Source organism: Mirounga angustirostris, unplaced genomic scaffold, assembly GCF_029215605.1.
Source record: "Mirounga angustirostris isolate CCGP_5_RB_7025 unplaced genomic scaffold, mMirAng1.0.hap1 SCAF_12, whole genome shotgun sequence".
NCBI lineage: Eukaryota > Metazoa > Chordata > Mammalia > Carnivora > Phocidae > Mirounga > Mirounga angustirostris.
In genome coordinates, this window is record NW_026991720.1 from 70,118,380 (window position 1) to 70,137,502 (window position 19,123).

Below are 19,123 nucleotides of genomic sequence, written 5' to 3' on the forward strand. Positions count from 1 at the left end.
ATTATGCAACTATATCACACTTTAAGTTAATAATCATTAAATTTGTGAAAGAGTCCTCATGATTTATAAAATGATTTTAAAGACATTTTTAAGCTATATTAACAACCATCCACTGTCATTATTAACTCAATCCTTCATCTATCATATATAATCACATCCTCCTGGAATATTTATTGTAGCTCAAGTAAGAAGATTTCTTCAGATCCCAATGAACATATAACCTGCACTTTTGACAAACTCACTAAAGAATTAAGATTCGCTTAATTTTATACTAATCCCTGGACATAATTACAGTAGAGAATAGATATCTACTTCCTAGAACTGTTATTTTCTAAGTTGATGTTACAAATAATTCAAGAATGTCTCCAGTGAGAGACACAGAACATTCTTGAACTAGAATTAAAGAGACCAAGGTCAACAATAACCTCCACATTGTCAAATCAAGGGTCAATTCTGTAATATCACCTTATGCAGACTCTCAGAAGCATCTGACATAGGTTTACGGTCAATTCTCCTTGAAATACTTCCTTCTGTAGACTGTTCCACCATCTCCTAGCTTTTCCCCCACCTAGCAAGCTGCTCTCTCTCTGACCCTTCTTCCTGGTCTCTCCTCCTTACCTAATCCCTGAATGTCACAAGGCCCAAGGGTCCCATGGCTCCTTTATCTACACTCCTTTCCCCCATCTTCCTATCAAGTATCATGGCTTTAAGTACAATTAGATTCTGACGACTCTATCACTTCAGCTCTCATCTCCGTAAGTTTTTATCCAACTGCCTCCTCAACAAGTCCCCTTGAATGTTAATAGTTATCAAACAGAATTCATGACTCCCCACTACAAATCAGTCTTCCTTGTAAACACATATGACACCACTCACTGTTCTCCCAGTTGTTCATCATTCTCTTTTCCTCACACCCTACATCAATCCATCAACAGGACCAATTCTAAAACAGAGCCCAACTCAGTTCACTTCTCACCTGTGGTTATATTACCTATAGACCTCTGTTTCTTTAAGAATGAAAAGAAATTGGTTACAGATACTGACAGAAACAGCATTCATACACACGGAAAGACTGATGGAAAGGGTATACAGGAAACCAGCTAAGATGATTGCTTAGAAGTATCTTAGATGCAATCACAGAAGAGAATTAAGAGCCTGAGAGAAAAGGGTAAGAGAAGCTATGACAGAGTAAAGAGTCCATTTAGAAGCAAATGCACTCCATCAATCTATACCATCTCATCAACTTTTACCATTTGTGTGACTCAATCTTCCATTATGAGAAAAAGAACAATATGGGAGAAAAAAAAAGCTTTCGGCAAACATATTTCTTTTTATTTCAGTAGCATCTTCAAATAATAGGTGCTAAGAAAAACGGAATATGAATTCAAAAACTAAAAGAGAGGCAATATGAACAGAACAAAGTCACTACATACTGTACAGAGATCCTTATATTGCAGCTTTTGGAATTTTGTATCTGTGTTTCCTGAACATAGTTCCACATAACCAAGAACAACTTGAAACACTGTATTATGAATGGCTTGAGTGAAGTGCATGTGAAGTTGATCCATTGCTGTCTGTGGAAAGAAAAAAAACATACAACATAATTTCATGTTATTAAAATAAATAAATTTCAATGGACTTGAAAAACATAGGAAAAAATCTTTACCAATTATAGATACAGCACAAAGATCACTATTGTTTATAAAATTTTAATTGTACTGATTATTTGCAAAGAACCCTTCAAATAACCACAACATCCTATCCCTAAAAATAAATCTGAATCATGAACCCTGCTCTGTTGCTTTGTATTTATCCATCCTGCCTGTATTTGTTATCCATACTGCTCTTTTTTAGACATGTCATGTAAAATCACACCTTTGGATCTCCTCTGCGTCATTCCCTTACATTGTTCAGGATGCTTCTCAATGGTTACCTTCTCAGAGAACCGTTTCCTGACTATCCTGTATAAATCAGTGCCTTCCATGACTCTATCCACTTATCCTGATATATATTTCTTTATAGCACTTGTTACAAACCAACACCCTGCCCATTTATTTCTTTAATGTTTGCTTCCGTTACTAGAAGATAAGATAGATGAGGGCCCATATTGAGGTGCCTGGAGCAATGCACACAATAAGGGCTACTAAATATTTAATGAGTAAAAGAATTAGTCTGATGAGGGTAGTTAGAAGTTATAATCATATTTTCAAAGGTCTTTAAACAGGTCCCAAATTACCAAGTGTCTATCTTCTTGTAATTTCTCCTCAGTAGCTTAAGATGTGCAAAATAATTAAGTAAAAAACCAAATTTCTTTATTCAGACTTAAAATGCAAACAGTTTCAATGGTTTGGTAAATTCTTAGATCTCCTAAGAGATGGACAGGAGACCATTTAAGGGAAGAAAATATTTGTATCTATCACGTTTAGCTGTTTTATAAATAAGTGTATAATCCTGTACAAGCAGAAGGTACAATTAACTTTCAATGACCCTTGTTGCAAATTTTTCAAGGAAGCCCTTGGGCAGTAAGAGAATGTAAAACCATGCACCGTGGGAGTAGTGAAGTCATTCGGAGAGTAAGAGAATCCCTTGAAAAATATGATAAATGAAATGGTGCTGTTTTACAGATAAACATATACACTACACAAAAGTTTACATACCACTTTGAGGGAAACATGCTGGTCCATCTCAGAACCATGAAGCTCCAAATTAAGAAGTTCTTATTCAGGACAAAGAGCTGAGGTAAAAGACTACACATCCCCTCCAACTAAATTATCTTATAATAACACTTCAAAAAAAAAAAAACTATATAAAATTGTGAAAATATTAAACCTGATAAACACTTCATAGCACAAAACAAACTTCTGTCATGTTTTAATCATACTCCATACACTGAAACTATGTTAATATGGCATAAAAATGTACTTCGTTAAATGAAACTTTTTAAGGACACTACATTAGTAATATTCAGACTTGAGCATTCATAAAGATCAACAGATTCCTGATTAAGAAAAAAGCAAACATTCGTTCAAAACTAACCTGTGTTTTTCCAAGAAGTCGATAAGCCTGCTGAACCTTGGTATAATGGTTTATGTCAAAATTCTTGCAAATTTTAGAAAGAGCTACATCCAACTGTTCCTATGGAATTAAAACAAAAGGCAAGAGGCAGTTAAGGAATTGTTTCCAAGGTAATGAGAGGAAAGTGTTAAGACTAATTTTTCATTTTTTAATTAATAATCTAAAGATATTTACTATCACATTAGATTTAACAGTCAAAAACAAATTTAAATAAAAATATAAATAGATTGTAATTCTCATGTATTACCAACTATATACCAACTATAATCAAGTTTACTAAGATGTCATTAATAAATGAGGAATCTAAAGACCCATGCCTAGTGTTTCAAGAGACACAAAATAAGCGTAATAGTTACTAGAAGTATTTTACTTTTTATTTTTACTTTATGTTTCCTCATACATCTGCTAAAACTTACAATTATATGAACTGAATTTATAGGACTATTAAAAAATAATAACAGTCCTTCTATAATCACTGAAAAGTAATTCTCAACAAAACTACATTGACCTTAAAAGCACATACCCAAGATACATACTTTTATATCTAAATGCATCAACTGTTTAAGGATTTCTATTTCAATGATTTCATTTCAAAATAATGATTCTCTACATAAGTACAGAATAATATTGTATACTCAGAGTGAAGAAATACTGAGCTTTCAAAAGAAAGTCCTCAATATTCAAATGATTATTTAAGGGATTTTCAAAGCATTATCTTTATGTTTATCAAATAAACTGCCATTCTTACAACTAGTAAATAACTGCATTTATGATGAAAACATACTTTCACAAAAGGTTGTTTGAAAGTCCAGCCTCAGTTTTTACAAGTACTCTCATCAGAAAAATGATAAAATAAAATACCAGAAAATAACAAATAATTCTTATTTATTAAAATGAATACCCTGCTTTGCAAAGATTGCCAAGTAAAGAGATGAACTCTGAATAAATGTAGGAGGAAAAGTAAGACTTCATGCTCATAATGACATATCTTTTCCTTTCCATTTCTATATTTTGATGAACTGTATGAATAGTAGAAGGTTTAGGAATTTAGGAGGGTTCATCAGCCAATAATTATTCTTATATAAATTAACTCACTGAACTAAAAAAGTTAATAATCAAAAAATAATTAATACATGATAAATATTTTGGCTATAATTTACATGAAAACAAATCTATGATTAACAGTTTTGGGATCTTTCTGGATAGGGTGTTTTCAGATACAAAATACCATTTTCAGATCCCACAACTCCAATAGTATTTTTTTTTTTTAAAGATTTTATTTATTTATTTGAGAGAGAGAGAATGAGAGACAGAGAGCACGAGAGGGAAGAGGGTCAGAAGGAGAAGCAGACCCCCCGCCGAGCAGGGAGCCCGATGTGGGACTCGATCCCGGGACTCCAGGATCATGACCTGAGCTGAAGACAGTCGCTTAACCACCAGAGCCACCCACGCGCCCCCAACTCCAATAGTATTATTGAGTTTACAAGTAGATTAGCATTAACTCAACCATGCACAGATATCCCAAATTAAAAAAAAAACAATAAAGTGTTGTGATCTAGAACACTGGTAATAACACAGAAATCATAACATAAGATGCATATATGTACTATCCAAAGCCTCTGAAAAGAGAAAAGCACTTATGATGTAATCCTTCTTACCTCAATTTGTTCTAAAGTATCTTGAAGCTTTGAATTCAATTCACTATCAAATAAAACAGAGTTAGATGTGACTATCTTTAACAGAGACAAACTAAGTGCTCAAAAAATATACACTAGCTGAATAAATAATTCATAAATTCACAGATAAATAGTATGAGCAGTAAGATATGTTGATTCTACAGACAGGGCAATAAAGCAAGAAAAATAAAAGGAAAAGAATTAGAAAGAATAAAAGAGTCATAACTGACAGCAACAGAATTGTATAGGTAGAAACTCCTAAAGAATAGATAGATAAAAACTAAGAATTCAAGAAATCAAAATTGATAGCAAGTTTTAAAGATTAAAAAGTATAATACAGATAAAAGGTAGAATTTCCAAAGTAAAATCAATTTCTATATACTAGAAACAAAGAACTAGACAATAAAAAATTTTAAAATACCATTTCAAAAAACCAAATACCTAGGAATAAATCTAATAAAAAATAGGCAATACAAAACTGAGCTAAAATAAAGAATACTGAAATACATGAAGATATATACTATGGAAACAAACTAAAGCCTTCAATATCATTAAGATACCAGTTCTCACCAAAATGATCTTCTAGAATAACTAAAATTTTAATTAAAACTCCAGCAGGTTTTTCTTTCTTTGTGTATGGAAAATGCCAAGCTGCTTCTAAATTTATGTGGAAACTCAAATGATTAAGAATAGGGAGGAATATCTTGAAGAACAATGTTGGAGGACATATACTAAAATAGGTAAAGGTTAAAGTCACAGCAATAAGATAGTGTGGTACAAACAGAAGAATTCATAAATTGATCAAACAAACAAGAATAAAAATAAAGGGCAAAAGGCTTGAACAGATACTTGACAAAGGAGATATCTGATTGTCCAATTAACATACAACAGGCACTCCAAGTAGGCATTCAGGAAAAGCAAACTGAACCTACAATAAGACAACATAACAAACAACCAGAATAGCTAAAAATATTTTTTAAAAATTAAAAAAAATGACATCAACAAATGTTGGCAAGGATGCAGAACAAATGGAACACTGAATTCAATGTTGGAGGAAGGGGAAATTGATAAAACCTCTTTGAAAAACTGTAAGATCTACTGAAATTCAACATACATTCACTCAATATTCCAGGAGTCCTAGATACATATCTTACAGAAATGCATACACAACCTTTGCAGCATTATTTGTAATGGGCAAAACTTAAAGCAACACAATTGTCTATGAATAATTAAATGGATAAAGTATAATATATTTATATGATGAAATACTATAGCAATGAAAATGTGTCACCTGAATCTCAAAAACAAATTGACAAAGTCCACTATATAGAAGTTACTACATGATACATTTATATAAAGTTCAAACCAGGCAAAACAAACCGTAGTGACAGAAGTTAGAACAGTGGTTAGGTTACCTTGGGAGAAAAATGACTGGGACTGGGTATGAAGGACGCTTCTGGGGTAATAGAAATGTTCTATTTGCATTTCTGGGATGTAATTACACAACTATGTTCACTTTATAAAAATTTATTTAGTTATACACTTTGGATATGTAGTTGAATCTGATTTTGTTCCCTTTAATTTTCCCTAGGTCAGTGAAAAAAAATTAAAAACCAGAACTGATATTATTTGAATTATAGTATTTCCTTATTAAAAAGGATCTGTGATATCTAACAAAATAAATACAATCATAGAGAAAATATTTTAACAAAAAAAATTAAGGCAAACTAAAATAAAATAGAACAAATGAAAAGTATAATTGTACAAGGTATTGTTTTACAACTGTTATCTGTTTATGAACTTGACTCTCAAGGTCCTAGCAGCCAAAACAAATAGGGAGGGTCCAAGTACACAATTTAGTGTCCATAATATCAAAAAATTACCAGCACTCAAGGGAAAAACAAAACAAAAAACCAAAGAAACAAAAATCACTTTTGTTGGCATTTAAGTTCTGGGAGAAAATTTTACCAGAGTCCTGAAAAAGGGAACAATCACCTTTTATCTCCTAAGGCACAACACCCTTGACAATAGCCTTATATAATATATAATAATGGATTTATGGATTCGTTGCATTTGCTTCTTACAGAACCTTTTAATGAAAGCTGAGGAAATAACACCAGAGTGATGAGACATATGTAGATACATATACAGATACGTAGATATAAAGCAATGTATCAGAAAAGTAAAACCAATAATACAAGTACCCATTTTTTGATGGTCTCAGGGATAAATGTCCAAATATATGGAGGAATTAGACAATTTGCTACAAATACTACTTATCATAAGCACACTTTTGATTAAAGTTGAGAACTGGAGATTATTCTAGTAAAAACTGAGACTGAGCAAAACTAGGTACTTTGACAACCAACAATATAGGGTTGATATCAGAAAAATTAAGATCTCTAATCAGGATTTATGCCTAGAAAAATAGCCACAGCCACAGACATAGGTTAAGGGAATATGTGTAGGCAGGACTGAGATTTTCCTAAAAAAAAAAAAAGAAAAAGAAAAAAAGGGTTCTGGGACAATTTCTGTTCAAGAACAATGAATGAATGAATGAATGAATGAATGAAAATGAGACTTAAAGACCCCCAAATAATACACCAAAAATGATAGTCATGATAAGTACCTTGGCACTTAGAATTAAAAAGTTCCTCAGCTCCACCCCCTTTCCCCCAATACTACTTCTCCTACAGTTGTCCTTTCTCCCACGTTCTCTCTCTTTTTTTTTTTTTTTAAGACTTTATTTATTTATTTGACAGAGAGAGACACAGTGAGAGAGGGAACACAAGCAGGGGAAGTGGGAGAGGGAGAAGCAGGCTTTCCACTGAGCAGAGAGCCCCATGCGGGGCTCGATCCCAGGACTCTGGGATCATGACTTGAGCCGAAGGCAGACGCTAAACGACTGAGCCACCCAGGTGCCCCATCTCTCTTTTGATTCAGGTCATCACCACCCATTTAATCTAAGCTAGAAATCTCTAGGTCATCTTTAATTCTTTCCTCTCTTCATGTGTGAACTGGGAAGTGAATCCCAACAATTCTACCATTTCAGTATTTCTCATATCCACCTATGCTTCTCTTTTTTCAATTATGTGTCCTAACTCAAGCATTACCACTTTTTGCTTGAATTATCTTAATGGTCTCCCAGTGAATCTCTGCACACAACACCCACACCCACCCTTCAATCCATCATCCATTTATTTGACAAACACCATCAGCCTACTGTATACCAAGCATTGTACAACATCCTCCAAAAAGCTCTCAGGGACAGCTCTGAGCAGGGGTCTCAATATTCTGCTTGATTCGGCAAACACAGTTTTTCCTCTAGCTTATATGTGAAAGGCTTCAGGCAAGGCCTGATCAGTCCTGTGGGCCTGACCATTTCCTGCTATCACACATCTAGCAGCTTTGTGTAAGTTACCTGCCTGGTGCCTACAGACATCTGAGTTTGCAGCTTGTAATTAAAGCAGAAATAAATTCATATTAATCCACTGCTTTAAAACCTTTGGTGGCTCCCCCAATAAACCAAAGATAAAGCCCCAAATTAGTACAGCATGTAAGATTCTTAACAATGACATGAAAAATGAACTTCCCCTTCACTTTTCAGTGCCTACATTTTAGTCATGTGGACTACGGGCAATTCCCCTAAGAACCTCAGACCTTCATATCCTCTGTTCTTGTATATAATGTTCATGAGAACTAGAACATACTTTCTCCTTTTCTCACTCACAAATATCCATCTGTCTTTCCAGACTATCCTAATGTCATCTTTTCTGGGACGTCTTTCCCTGTAGACTGTTCCATTCAGTTTCACAATGCTCTGTTTCCAGCATCCCACATGATAGAAGGGAATATCTGTGACTGTCCCCCTAAGCAGAGACTGTGGCTTATTCTCCAGGACTCCCTAGGACTAACTAAACTCACTGCCTGACTCACTGCTGAGTCAAATTTGTGATTCAAACAAAAAGAGTGAAATTTCCCATCACATTCCTTTAGCCCCTATTTTCCACCTCAATAAATAATCAGAGATAGAAAAAGAGAAAGGAGCATGTTTTAGAAGAAAAAGAACTGCACTGAAGTCTAGGTCTACAGGTGCATTAGCAAGAAGACAAGAGAGATAAGCAGAACTAAAGCAGTTCCACTCTTCTATCATATAAGGCTAAGAAGCTCACCTAAGGCTGAAGACAGAGACACAGATATAGAAAGGCAAGAATACCTGGAATAATAACTAGGTTAGAATTGGTAAGCATATTTTTACAAGGAGTATCTTGAGTTTGGTGGAAAAATAAATATACCTAAGCTCATTCACAGTTGAGAGTAATGATTTCTTCAACTCGGCAATTGGAAAAAATGGGCTTTAGTGTTTATAAAATTATCATAAATCTGGATGGTTTTACTGCTTCTATTACTTATGGTTAAAATGACTCTATATCCTATGTATTAAGAGTTAATGTAAACATGGTAATGTAAATAGTATGCATAATATTTTAAATATAAAATCTATAAATCAAACATTTTGGCTTTAAAATGCTTTTAAGGGGCGCCTGGGTGGCTCAGTCGGTTAAGCATCCAACTCCTGATTTTGGCTCAAGTCATGATCTCAGGGTTGTAAGATCAAGCCCTGTGTCAGACCCCATGCTGGGCCTGCAGCCTGCTTAAGATTCTCTCTCTCCCTCTCCCACTGCCCCTCCTCCACCTCACTCCCCCTCCTAAAAAAAAAAAAATGCTTTCAAAATCTACAAGTGCATTTTGACAACAATTTACTACTAATTGAAAATATATATATAAAAATTATGTGATTAAGGAGTGTATATATTAACTGTACAGCCTTCAAAGAAACTTTTAGCCATCATTTAGAAACACAAATTCAAGTGATTTGAGTCAATTAATCAAAGTATGCTAAAAGGATCTATTCATAAACATTTGGATAAATAAAAGCTACATTATGGTCAAAAAAATTTACCAGTTCTCAGATGGAAGGCTAAAAGCTATTAAAGGCTATCTGCAAGCTGAATATAATGAAGTAAACAATTTTGGGGGGCACTTTTAACATCACTACAGAAGATATTAAATATATCCATAAATAACTAATATTGTTCTCTTAAATAGCTGATCTAGGACATATACACTCATAAAATGAATCCTGGAAAGGTTGCATATAAATCAGAATTTTGTACGAATTTGACCATACAGAAAAGCAACATGGTACAGAGGTAATTAGCATCTTAGTGATCTTTCCCTGGTCTGTTATTAATGAGTCATGTGGTTTAAGTCTCTTTAATATTCCTGGGCATCAGCTTCCTATACAAAAGTGTGCTAGATCCAGAGGGTTGCTTCCCACCCTAAAGTTTCAAGATCCTATTACATGCTAAATATCAGTTACTCAATTACTGCATCTTTGTATATGATTCAGTGGAGTGCTAAAACTTATAAAATTAGCTTAAGTAAAATTTATACTTGCAAGTTTATACTGTATGTTCATTGACCCTGGATATTCCAGGTATTTAGATCAGAGATCTCTTCCAGTGGTTTCAATCTAGTCACAGCTGTCAAAGAGTTTATTAACATTCTTCAGAGAAAACCTGACTTTCAAACACTTTGAGGCTAAACCAACAATGGTGAGATACCATGAAGTGTCCACATGGTCTTTCAAACCATGTACAGACTGTAAAAGAACTCCAAAAATCACTGAACCTACCCAGATCTCTGTCCTCACTCTGTTCAAAAATCAGAGTCCACTACTAAAACTACTACAGATATTCAAAACATCTCCAAACTTTATGAATTCTAATTCTAGAGCAGAGGTCAGGTCCAGGAGCCAAATCTAGCCAACAGCCTATGTTTCTAAACAACATTTTATTGGAACACAGCCACATGAACCTATTTACATATTGTCTATGGCTGCTAGGGCAGAGCTAAACAGTTGCAAGTGAGACCTTATGGCCCACAAAGCTTAAAATATTTATTATCTGGCTCTTTAAAGACAAAGTTTGCCCACCCCGGGCTAAAGTTCAACAGACCTTTCAGTTGGTCAATTGATCAAAGTTAAAACGAGAATATTTATACCTGTGTGTGTGCATGTCTATTTACATGTATGTTGAATGTTGTAAGTACAATTGTATAACCGTATTTCATTTACCCATTTCTGATTTAGACCCAAAATCTTCTCATTTGAGTGGAGATTTAACTTCTTGGTTTTATATGAGCCAAATCACACACAAATTGTCTATAATTTCAAGTTTCAGTTTCTCTGTGATAAGTAGGAACTTAAAGACAAATGCAAAACAATCTGAATGCCAAATCACATTTAGTTACCTTATATCCCCATTTTTATGAGTTGTCTTATCTACTTTCAAAAACCTGTTTCATTAGTTTATTTACTTAACATAAATACAGTAACAAACACAACTGGTAGAAACAGGTGTAGGAAAAAAAATACAACAAACTCAGCTACTGGAGATGAATAAAAATCGGCCTCCTAGCCACGAGCTTCTGCTGCATATAATAGTTATTACATTATCAGACAATATAGTGTAGTAGTGGTTAAGAGCAAAAAGCTCTGCATTCCCGGAGACCGAAGTTTAAATCCTGACTCTGCACCTATTTTACAAAGCATCAATTTCCTCATCTATAAAATAGAAATGATAATAAAACCTCTGTGGAATATTTTGTCAATACCACATAAGAAAAGGCAAGGAAAATGATTAGTACAGTGCTTGAACACATAGAAAAGCCCAAAAAATGTTAAATATTATCACAACCATCATCACTATCATCACCATCATGATTCAATTTTTAAGAGCTAAAAAAATAAAGTGTTAGTGAAAAAAACCTTATTAAAATCTAATTTAGAATTACTGTACAGTTGATGCCGTCAAAGCTAACAGTGCCTAGCTTCTATTCACACTCTTATACATGTCAATATTTCCATTCCCATAGGGGTATAAGAAGCAAGCCATTCACAGCATGAACATTTCTGATGGTCTTTTGTTTATGTACTCTGTGTTTTTAACTGGCATATTATCCCACAGTCCTGCCTGTTAACTGCCTGTTATTATAAGCTCCTGGAGAACAAATACATTTCAAAAGCTCTTGATATAACAAGAAGCATCTCATGCAGATAAGGATTAAATAATATTTCATTCTTGTCTCATCATCTAGGAGTAAAGAGTCTGACACAAATGACTTTCCTAAACAACTGGTGAAATTTTAGAACACCAAATAAAAAGAGAAAAATCCTTAAAGTTTCTTTAAAAAAAAAAAAAAGGCACTATTTGTGAGAATGAGAATAGTATCTGACCCTGTCCTACAAACAGAAGGCTAAAAGGCAACTGAGCAATGCATTTCATTTTCCAAAAAAAAAAATAATTTTTCTTTCAATCATGGGTATGGACTAAATTAACATCATTTCAAAATCTGAAAATTGATTTCCCATATATTCCATATCAAAAAAATTTCTCAAAGGGATAACTGTAACAAAACTATAACAAAACAAGACGAAGGAACATATAAAAAAGGAAACATTATAGAAATGATAGCAGTTGAGTAGGACCTAAAAAAGGTGAAAAATGTTCAACAAATAAAAAAAACACCAATAGATTTTGATTTTCATGTAGAGAGAAAGGATTACTTTTCTTTTTTTGTAAGTCCAATCACTCTACTTAGTCCTGCAGATAATATTTATATAATCATGATATAATAAATACAATTTCTATTAGGTTAATTTTTCTGGAAGTAATCTACTGAGAAAACACAGAAGATTTAACTATAGCTGCAAAAGAATATAAATGTTATAAACTTGACCAAGTAAAAATAACAGTTTCACTAATATATCCTGGAAGACAGAGAAAAGAAGCAAAAGAAAGTATACCAAATTCCTATCTCTTATTGGTATTTTAATAGGAGAAGTAAACAGTCAGAGAAGCAACAACTATTTACAATGATGAATCAGGAAAAAGATATTTTAACACAGTACTTTAAATTACAATGAAATCTACTGGAAAAAAAACTAATAAGCTATAAAAGTGGTTTACTTCAAGGAGTAGGAAAGAGAATGGTGGGTAAGGCAGAAAGAAACTTTTACCTTTTGTTTAAGACACTTTTGTTTAAATATTATGTTTTGCCATCAGTAGATTTTACTTTACATTATTTCAAAATGGCACAGCATGGGGGAGGGAGACAGAGGAAAACAAATTAAAATAAAAGATAAGGAGCGCAGGCAGTATGCGAATAGCATACTGTCAATACTCGGCCCATAAAGACAGAGCAACAAGGACTCCAGATCTATCCATGGGTCTAGGTAGCTGGCCTGGTGACCCAGCCGAAACACTCACTGCTCCGAACACAATCCCAGGCAGAGTTCCTAGGTTCCCCTTGCCTGAACCTAGACAAAGACAGAGCATGACGTCTTGCCAGAAGGGAATCAAGGGCAATAGGGGACGCACAGTCCCTAGTATTGCTGTATTTGTACCAAAAAGCTGGGTTCATTATTCTAGGATTTAAAGAAGTTCTACAACCTACAATTTTTATTCCACTACCAAGTTCATATTCTGAGGGGGAAAAAAGGGTATTTTGAAGATTATGAGAAATTAAATACATGTGTCTATGCTAAAGTATAGTACTCGAGAAAGATATTCTAGTTCTGGTGGTATACAAACTTTTGAGTGCATAATCCAGAATGCTCTCAGATTCCCCCAAGTAGTTTCTTTCAAATGAAATAAACAATAAAGCAGTTTTGACTTTTAAAAATAACTTTTCTTGAAACTAATTTAGATAAATTTCAAGTGAAAAATAAATTAAATGCTTCATTCGCAGACATACTTTAACATAAACATACTGATTCCTATTCCCAGTAAATCCCAAATATATGATTCTGTCGATCAACTCAAGAAACGTCAAATAATGTAAAAATGTTCCCTGTCAGTTATAAAAGTGACAAAACTGGTATACTATCTTTTATTAAAGATGTTGAAACACATCATATCTCAAGGAAAATAAAAGGTACTGAAGGGGTACAAGTTTTCTTTCAGTTTTCAATCAACTGTGTACATTGTATTACTTGGTACTTTATGTATTAAGCTACACAGTCATATACCCTGAGACAGACAATACAGTCAAGGGTTCTTTATGCAGAAGCAAATATATGAATTCTGTTTTTCCTGCTTTCAGAATCTTAAGAGTCAGCTCTCAGTTGCCCCATGTAATCTACTCCTAAGACCACAGGGTCTCTCCCATCTACCAAAACCCTTTTTTCCAACAGAAGAGCAATGTGACTAGCAAAGAAAAGAGAAACATACACTCTACCTAGGAAAAATTAAAAAGTGGACAAGCAGGTACGTTGTGCATATGAACTTGCCTAAAGTATATTAAAAAAAAAAAAAAATTACACCAGAACCCAGAAATGCTTTGCATCACGGGTTGTTCTCTTAAGGACATTTCTAAAGCGAATATACTTCATGATTCTCTAGCCATCAAGAGAAATGAAAATAAATTTAAATGTTAAAGAAAATGAGAGTATAAACAGTTGGAAATTAGTTACTATTCCTCAGATTACCAGTGTCAAATGATTTTTCACTCTGATTCACTCAGGTCCAAGCAAAGATTAAATCTTGCCTTTGGTTAAATTCCACAGCTCCAGGTCAATGAAATGAATTTTTAAAGTGTTGATGAATCATGTCTGAGCAGTCCCAACCAGAGAGCTCAAGAACAGGTACAGTACTGTATTTAGAAGACCAGAGGAAAAAGAGCAAAAGAAAGGAAAATAAATGCACAAAATAAAAGAGGTACATCCAATTAATAAAGACATAAAAGGAAGAGAGAATAAAATTCCTTTCGTTTTTGTGGATTCAACCTGACCTACACGTCAACTAACTCTATCACCATAGCTCATATCCCATTATCTACAGGAAGTGAGCAAATTTCTCATGCTCTCCCAAGTAGGAACAGAAGTGTAAGACAAGAAAAAACGAGACTGGGTTAAGCAGGATGAATGGGGGCTAGCAGAGCAAACAGCGCTGGTGTGTGAGGAAGAATCCCGGTAGAAGGCCTGGCATCGCCACCAAACAATTCCAACTAATAGCAAAGCTCTCTGAGCCACGCCGACATTGTCACTACATCACCAAGTTAAAAACACAACTCTAACAGAGGTCCTGCAAAGCCTAAGGAATTAATTCCTTGGGACATTTTAATATATTTGTGCATGTATTTTTACCTATTTTCAAAGAGTAAGACAAACTTTTCTTATTACTACATGTACAATTCACATGTGTAAACACAGCATGCCTCTTATATAATGTACTCCCTAAAATAAAGCAATTATTACTTTAAGTTACCATTATTGATCTTTTCAATTTCAATCTTTTCACCAGGTCGGATAACTGTAGTCACAGCTCCTCCACATATCACTATATACCTTAATGAGAAAGTACTCAGAAGTCACTTCACGCTAACTTTAAAAAACCCAAATAAAAATTTCCTTAAAAAACATTTTGTATAGTTAACTCTCATCAAGTAGATAATTACTTTAGCACAGCCAAAATTTTTAATTATTGAGGAAAAACAAAGTGCCAACACATGTCACCCTCTACCTCAATTTCCTGCCATCAAATTTCCACACCCATTCTTTCCTATTATAATAGAAGGTGACCTTTTCAAAGTCACCTCTACTATAATCCCTACAAAGCCTTAGCATAATATTATGTCCTCTATTTTATTTTCAACCTCTCACTTTCCAGTAGATTTTCAAATATGCAAATTTCCCCCTCAATTCCACATCTCCCCTCTTCATAAAATTTTCTCATCCTATACTTATACTTCAGGCAAATCTATCCCAACAAAGTCAGCTATGATTTCTTTGGATAGATATTTTCAGTCCTCATTTTGCTTGTTATCTCTGCAACAAAGACTTCATCATAATACCCATAATCTCCTATCTACAACCCTGATACCTTGTCTTAGCTAACTCCTATGCCCCTCCTTCAAGTCCTCCTTAGTCTTGACCCCAAAGGAGTTAGATCCCAATGCTTCCTCTGTATGCTCAACACCCATCTCCCTAAGACCCCATCCCACCATCCCACTATGCCTTCTTCAGTCCAAGCCCTTATTGATAGATTACCTAGGTAATCTAGAAAATCAGGGATTATAATGATTACATTATGTATAGTTCAACACTATTCAGCCAATTCTAAAGCAAAGCACCTGGCATATAATAAACACTCAGTAATGTATAACTGCCTGAATTATGTTCACCCAATCATATATAAGCTGTTCTCACTGTAACTCATTTATCACCACAAAATAAACTAAATGCGTGCTATGTCTCTTCAGGACCCAGAAGGCCCTTGTTAGAAATTTTCAAATACATTCAACATATTAGAGCTAATTCTCTATTTACTCAATTTAAACAAATCTAAATAACATAATCAAGTCTTTAATAGTGACAGTTAATTGGTGTCAAAATGGATAAAAACAAAACATCACTGGAACTACCCAACTATGCATTTCCTAATCAAATAAAAAGTGTGTTGATTCAGTATGCACAATCCTAAAGAAAAAAATACCATAAATATTAAATAGCATCTCTAGTGGGAAAATAGCTAGCTCTTATCCTACAACCTGCAGAGACCCATGATGTGGAAGTATATTAAAAGAAAAAAATTTAATTAAATCTGTACTAATGTTTTGGTCTTCCCTAATCCTTTTATTTTTCAGATACGAACAATCAACATCTACAACATGGGTGCATTGTGCTCACTAACTGCCAGAATTTCCATACAGGAGAGACTGAGGGGTTATGTTCTAGGATAGGTATGAATTTAATTTGAAACTGGGTTTGCTTGGCAAACACACGATTTTACTTAGATTGTATGTTTACTTGAGATGGTTTTAGAGGAATGATGGAAATTACACCTGGGGATTGAGCCTCCCCAAGGGACTGCCACCAGTAATGCAAAACCTTCATTTTAAGCAGACCAAAAACCCATTAATAAAGTAGAACTAATAGCAAAGGCTGCAATGGCCATTTTTACACTGTACATTTTAAAAATAACTAAATAAAAGATGTAACACATCAAATACATAATCACTTAAATATGACAAAGATGATTATGACATAAAATTAAATCACACTTAAATTTTCCAAAATAATTCTTATCAAGATGGGCCAAACATCTGAACTGTCTGGATGTGAAAAACAAACTTCAGTAATACTCTCAATATTTATAAGCTGGGCAAAGTTAAGGAGGAAAAATTCCCAAGAGATGCAAGAGAAATGTAAACAGATAAATTTATTCTTCTCTACTACTCTATAAATTGGAAAGAATATGAGAAAAAAAGTTTCAATGAGGTGAAAAGAAGGGGTAGGATTAAAAATATCTGATCTTTCACACCTTATGAATTATTATTTATAATTTCATTGTACTGCCCATTTATGAACAAGAATGCTAAACTAGAACATAACACTTAATGTTAATTTTCAATGTTCGTTAACATTGTGTGTTACACAGCTCATATGTTAAAAACTGACAACAGAGTCAGCTTTAAAATTTTTATATTACCTTACCTTATGCAACTGTAATGTTTAAAAGTGCTGGCGGCTTTCTGACATTCCAGGCACAACTGAATAGCTCCTGGATAGTCTTCCTCCTTAAGATAACAACAAAAGAAGTCATTAAACAGGAAACATTTTTCCTAAAGTCCCTGAAAAAAATAAATCTCCACTCATACTCCATCCAAAAGTTACAGAACCAGAAAATTTTAAGTCCTCTTAAGTAAGGATTAGAATACCAATGATAAATAAATAATATAAAGAGACGACTAGCTCCAAGCCTAAAATGTATGCATAGAAAAAATATTCTCTTCCCTCATATACATGGTAACAGCTCTCTAAGACCATGACATGTGGATAAAGCCTACACAAAATAATAAGCTGCTTCATAGGGAAAGTGTTCTTTAACTGTTAATATATCTGCTTTCAGTAATGTTTATATAAAATGTTCCAAACCAGTATGAATTCCACTTGTAATCAACACTCAAGAGTTTTACCACCAAGAAATCAATAAATATTTTAAAACAAATAAAGTTGTTAGAAAGTGAAATATTCGGTCTATGGCCATACCATCCTGAATGTGCCCGATCTCAACTGATCTTGGAAGCTAAGCAGGGTCGGGCCTGGTTAGTACTTGGATGGGAGAAAGTGAAATATTCATTAATAACCTTGGAATGTTTTTATCATCTAAAGAGTAATTTAATGCCAAACGAAATTTTCATATGCATTTCTCAAATCTAAGTTTAGAAGTAACACGGTGATTACTGAAAACCATAAAAAAGTTTTCCTATGCTCATCTCTATAATTGGACAAATGTACTTCAAACCAGTGGGGATGCTGAGATGATGACAAAGTACCTACCTGAAGGACCTCAAGTATTATGGGAAACACACAAATTACCTTATGCTTTATAAAACAAGTACATAGAGAATGCTAAGAAAGCATCAAAGAGAAAATAGATGGCTCACTCAGGAAACCAATTACTATGAGATACCAAACATAACTCAAATATGACATATTCCTTAAATCATTCCTGTATGCTTGATACAAAAGATAATTTTACTGCTATTTGGGTGCAAATGCAATCAATATACTGAAGTTAACAATCCCACATTGCTACAAAGTAAACATTTCCCCAAATAAATTTTTCTAAGTGAAATATGTCAATAGAAAAATGCTCTAGAGCAAGTACATTTACATGTCTAAAAATGTTCTTTATACCATGTAGCAATTTGAAAGAAATGCACATCTGAATGTTTTCCACTATAATTTTTCTATTTAATAGTATCAGGATCACCAAATTTCCAAACTTTGTTTACTTACCTCCAGCATTTCACTTAAGCGCACATCTGTTCTTTGCTGGAAAAAAAAAAAAACACACACACACACACAAAAGTCAAAGGTAAATCTGTTTCAACCATAAAATTAAGTTTTAATTTTTAAACAGTAACCTGTATATACCAATGTTTTTATAGTTCTCAGAGATTTCAGAAGTCCAATCAGCAACTGACGTTTCCTTTGATTTGCAAGAAGGCCTAAACTAGCTTGAGTAAAACCTTCCTTGGCAATATTCAAGTGTCTGCAAAAAAGAAGAATAAATACTTAAATTTTTCTATTATAATAAGAACACTATTCACACAGAACAATTAGGCAACTGACAAGGTGATATCCTCAATTACTCTTAAAATCAGGGATTGTGACTACTATTTGACAAATGTATTCAACGGCTCAATCTCAACCAGCATTACTCAAAGCATGGTGGGTGGACTGGTGCCAATCCTCAAACTGTTACTGATCCGTCACAAGAAAAGTACAGAAATGGAGAAGA

At 33.8% G+C, this 19,123-nt stretch overlaps 1 protein-coding gene across 4 annotated transcripts in view; it reads right to left on the reverse strand.

Moving 5' to 3' along the window:
- The window catches only part of VPS50 (VPS50 subunit of EARP/GARPII complex), a 130,158-nt gene that overhangs the window by 86,547 nt on the left and 24,488 nt on the right, over window positions 1-19,123 (reverse strand). For all 4 annotated transcript variants that reach the window (XM_045864693.3, XM_064575263.1, XM_064575264.1 and 1 more), the window contains 6 exons: window positions 18,757-18,874; window positions 18,619-18,654; window positions 17,311-17,393; window positions 4,734-4,776; window positions 3,037-3,135; window positions 1,434-1,574 (listed from right to left, as the gene is read on the reverse strand). In XM_045864693.3, coding sequence (XP_045720649.1) covers window positions 1,434-1,574; window positions 3,037-3,135; window positions 4,734-4,776; window positions 17,311-17,393; window positions 18,619-18,654; window positions 18,757-18,874 — 520 coding nt within the window. The remainder of the gene's footprint in view (window positions 1-1,433; window positions 1,575-3,036; window positions 3,136-4,733; window positions 4,777-17,310; window positions 17,394-18,618; window positions 18,655-18,756; window positions 18,875-19,123) is intronic.